Below are 4,337 nucleotides of genomic sequence, written 5' to 3'. Positions count from 1 at the left end.
TAATAATAAATGTGAATCAATAATCATTTGAATACGTCAAAATAAAACAATACTAAAATACTAAAAGTAACTAACTAAAACTAAAAAGCACCCACAATCAAACACTCAAGGATCAAACAATCAAAGAAAACAAGTTCAATGGCCTGAAAAGTTCATATATATGCCATACATATGTCACATATAAGAGCTGTCATTATTTTGAATATTCAGGGCAATTAGAAAACCACACACATTACGTTAATGCAAGGAACAATCAGGAATTAATTAAATAGAACAAAATGAGCACAAATGCAAATGAACTGATTTGGTAAGAGATGTGAAAGTACAAATATAAAAATAAACAGTAGAATATGGAAAAATGCAATGATAAAAGTAATGATGGTTAAAATGATAGCATGGAAAAGCTGGTTTTAACTATTTTAGAACATCTCAGAAAGCGTCGGACTGGATGGAACCATGCTCTGATTGTTTGTAGGCACAATAAGCTCATCAAAACACTCAACTGATAAAAGATTTGTGAATCTCTTTATCTACTCCTTGACGTCTTAGAGAGGTTCTTCCTTGAACTCGCTGATGATGGAGCTCCCATCGGAACACATGTACTGCCCGTACTCAGTCTTCTTATGGAAACCGGTGGTGATGATCAGCTCCACTGGGACCTTCACCTCCACCTCCTTCCTGACCACATTCACGGTGATCTTGGTGTGTGGAGGGATGATGGTCGGCAGCGAGACTCTGACACTCTTCTTCTCGGTTCTGGTGTTGCTGCCGCCCTTCTCCACAGTGAAGGTGTTGCTAAGAGAGAACGTCTTCTCTGAACTCATCTCGGCCACCTGTACACTGAATTTCGTTTCGTAGCCGATCTGTGTAGCATTGCTGAAGCTGAAGCTGTCAGTGATGGAGCCCTCATACTCTCGATTGAGTTCCATGCTGAAGGTCTGTTCATGAGATCCACTGTTCAGACCACATATGGAGTCGATGATGGCAGATTTAAATTTTTCTTCCTTCCTGTCCCAGAGCACCGTGGCTGTTATAGTGGGCTTCCCCGGCTTAAGAGGACGCAGGTGGCTCAGTCGGTCGCTGAACCATCCGTAGTCGGCCATGTCATGAGAAGCTCTGGCCAACATCTGAGCTCCACTTCTGTTCTTATGCTGGTAGAGAACCCAAGCTCCTCTCTGGACTTTGTGAGAAGATGCAGAATCATTGAAAGAGCCGTAACACAAGTTGGTCTCACAGGTGAGGACGACACTCTTCCCTTTGTAGTTTGGCTGGTCATACAGTGTGATTTGAGGATCTTCCAGGTCCTCAGTCACCACCTCTAGAGAAGAAGCGTTGTTCTCCCAGTCCACAGTTGGGTATTCTCCTTCTTCAAAGATGTACTGGTAACCGCTGAAATTGGGATCGCTGTATAACACCCATGGATTCCCGATCACCTTCACAGAGGAGATGCAGTCGTTGAAGCTCTCATCAAGTAAATTGGAAACGTTGGAGGTGAACTCTTTGCTAAGGGCCTCAAAGTTTGGCTTCTCATAGACAATGATCTTGTTCATAGTTTTTTGGGGGGTTTGTGTCCTGAAAGTCGGAGAAGGAGGAGATGCGTTGGGGAGTCTGTGAAGAGTGAGCAGAGTTCTCTTTGTATATGTAGCTGAATTGGGCTGGGCTACCACGGTGATGCTAAGCAGAAAATTACTGTTACTGACCAAAGCTAAAAAAATGCTGATGTGTTTACAGTCTGAAAAAAATGTTACCAGAAAGAAGAACCTCCAGAATGCCTTGAGAGTTAGCAGAGGCTGCAGAAAGGGTTGACCGCCCATCTCAGTCAACAGACTTGATGAAAACTTCAAAAGACCCAGAAACCCAGACACAGTTTAGCCAACTGAGAAATTAGTAATGTTTCACTGACAGTTCACAGTAGAGACTGTGTAGTTTGGGCTTGATTAGAATTCAACAGTTACTAAAAGAACTGAGACACTGTTAATTTAGTTGAAGTTTAGATAAAGATGTTATACTGAATAGAGTTTTTTCTTCCAACACAGCAAGTTTTATATCCCCCTCAAAACAAACCGACATCCACGTCCATGTGTCTTAATCTGTGACTCTCTTGTCCAAGAAATGCTTGAAAGCTCAACAGTCCAAAAGCGTTTCAGTCCAGCAGAGTTCAACTTCAAAACTACAGCTGCTCTGGTGTGATCGTGTCCCTTTTAGAAGCTTTGTTATCCAGCCTTGAATTGTCTTTTGAAGGCTTTGTAAAATGGATCAATGACAAATCCAACACTGAATATCTTCTGTTATTTATACATTTCTTCATGTTGAAAGTTGCTGTTGTCGTTACCATGACTGTTAGCTGTCCACTGTCACCTTGGGTTGAGTCTGTCACCCAAACAGAGGCTGTTTTCCTGACTTGTCGACAGAACAACGCTACCTTTCCGGAAAAAATGAAAGTAATGCTCTAGCATGCAGCATTCCCAAGATCTCCAAAGTCTGAGATGAGTCTCTGAGGTGTGTGAGTCTGAGATGAGTCTCTGAGGTGTGAGAATGAGGTGATTGCCTGAGGTGTGAGTCTGAGATGAATCTGAGGTGAGTCTGATGTGAGTCTGAGGTGTGAGTCTGAGATGAATCTGAGGTGAGTCTCTGAGGTGAGTGCCTGAGGTGTGTGAGTCTGAGATGAGTCTCTGAGGTGTGAGAATGAGGTGAGTGCCTGAGGTGTGTGAGTCTGAGATGAGTCTCTGAGGTGTGTGAGTCTGAGATGAGTCTCTGAAGTGTGTGAGTCTGAGATGAGTCTCTGAGGTGTGAGTCTATGGTGAGAGACTGAGATGAGTCTGAGGTGTGAGTCTGAGATGAGTCTCTGATAGGTGAGTCTGAGGTGAGTCTGAGATTAGTCTGAGATTAGTCTGAGATGATTCTCTGATGTGTGTGAGTCTAAGGTGAGAGACTGAGGCGAGTCTCTGAGGTGTGAGTCTGAGATTAGTCTAAGGTGTGAGTCTGAGGTGAGTCTAAGGTGTGAGTCTGAGATTAGTCTGAGGTGTGAGTCTGAGATGAGTCTCTGAGGTGTGTGAGTCTGAGATGAGTCTCTGAGATGTGAGTCTAAGGTGAGAGACTGAGGTGAGTCTCTGAGGTGTGAGTCTGAGATTAATCTGAGGTGAGTCTGTGGTGTGAGTCTGAGATGAATCTCTGAGGTGTGAGTCTGAGATGAGTCTCTGAGGTGTGAGGTGAGTCTGAGGTGTGAGTCTGAGATGAATCTGAGGTGAGTCTGATGTGAGTCTGAGGTGTGAGTCTGAGATGAATCTGAGGTGAGTCTGAGGTGAGTCTCTGAGGTGTGAGTCTGAGATGAGTCTGAGGTGAGTCTCTGAGGTGTGAGTCTGAGGTGTGAGTCTGAGATGAGTCTCTGAGGTCTGAGATGAGTCTCTGAGGTGTGAGTCTGAGATGAGTCTCTGAGGTCTGAGTCTGAGGTGATTCTCTGAGGTCTGAGTCTGAGGTGTGAGTCTGAGATGAATCTGAGGTGAGCCTGAGGTGAGTCTCTGAGGTGTGAGTCTGAGGTGAGTCTCTGAGGTGTGAGTCTGAGGTGAGTCTCTGAGGTGTGAGTCTGAGATGAGTCTCTGAGGTGTGAGCCTGAGATGAGTCTGAGGTGTGAGTCTGAGATGAGTCTCTGAGGTCTGAGATGAGTCTCTGAGGTGTGAGTCTGAGATTAGTCTCTGAGGTCTGAGTCTGAGGTGAGTCTCTGAGATCTGAGTCTGAGATGAGTCTGTGATGGGTCTGTGTGTGACATTGACCCCAGTGATTGGTGATTAAACTTACCTGAGTAAATTTTAATTTTGAAAACCATGTGATTCTAGCCTGGAGTCTGGAATCCTCCCTTCCTCCCTGCTGAGCTTTTTCTTTTTTAACTGGTTAAACAGGCAAACCAGCTTGGCCAGCTGATTGACCAACATTGTTTGAGTATGTATGTGTTTGTGTGTTATAGAGAGTGTGTGTGTGTGTATGTGTGTTATAGAGTGTGTGTGTGTGTGTTTGTGAGTGTGTGTGTTTGTGTGTTATAGAGTGTGTGTGTGTGTATGTGTGTTATAGTGTGTGTGTATGTGTTTGTGTGTGTGTATGTGTGTTATAGAGTGTGTGTGTGTTTGTGTGTGTGAGTGTGTGTGTATGTGTGTTAGAGTGTGTGTGTGTGTATGTGTTTGTATGTGTGTTATAGAGTGTGTGTGTGTATGTGTGTTACAGTATTATTTGGGGATTTCAGCTACTTTTACTTCACTGTATCTCTTTTAATAAGCCATATTCAGCCCAGCTGTTTGATGAGCTGCAGTCAGGAGCATCAATAGAGGTTTACGGATGGGGGGCTG

The 4,337-nt window shown here is 44.1% G+C and overlaps 1 protein-coding gene across 1 annotated transcript; it reads right to left on the bottom strand.

Annotated features, from left to right (window-relative positions):
- Nucleotides 1-351: 351 nt before the first annotated feature.
- On the bottom strand, nucleotides 352-1,654 carry LOC108415646 (epidermal differentiation-specific protein-like). The gene has a single exon (XM_017688687.2). It carries the CDS (start codon nucleotides 1,548-1,550, stop codon nucleotides 546-548), a length of 1,005 nt encoding a protein of 334 aa, XP_017544176.1. The 5' UTR covers nucleotides 1,551-1,654; the 3' UTR covers nucleotides 352-545.
- Nucleotides 1,655-4,337: the final 2,683 nt, after the last annotated feature.

This window comes from Pygocentrus nattereri, chromosome 9, assembly GCF_015220715.1.
Source record: "Pygocentrus nattereri isolate fPygNat1 chromosome 9, fPygNat1.pri, whole genome shotgun sequence".
NCBI lineage: Eukaryota > Metazoa > Chordata > Actinopteri > Characiformes > Serrasalmidae > Pygocentrus > Pygocentrus nattereri.
The sequence above is the reverse complement of the archived record's forward strand: the minus strand, read 5'-3'. Positions and strand labels throughout refer to the sequence as shown.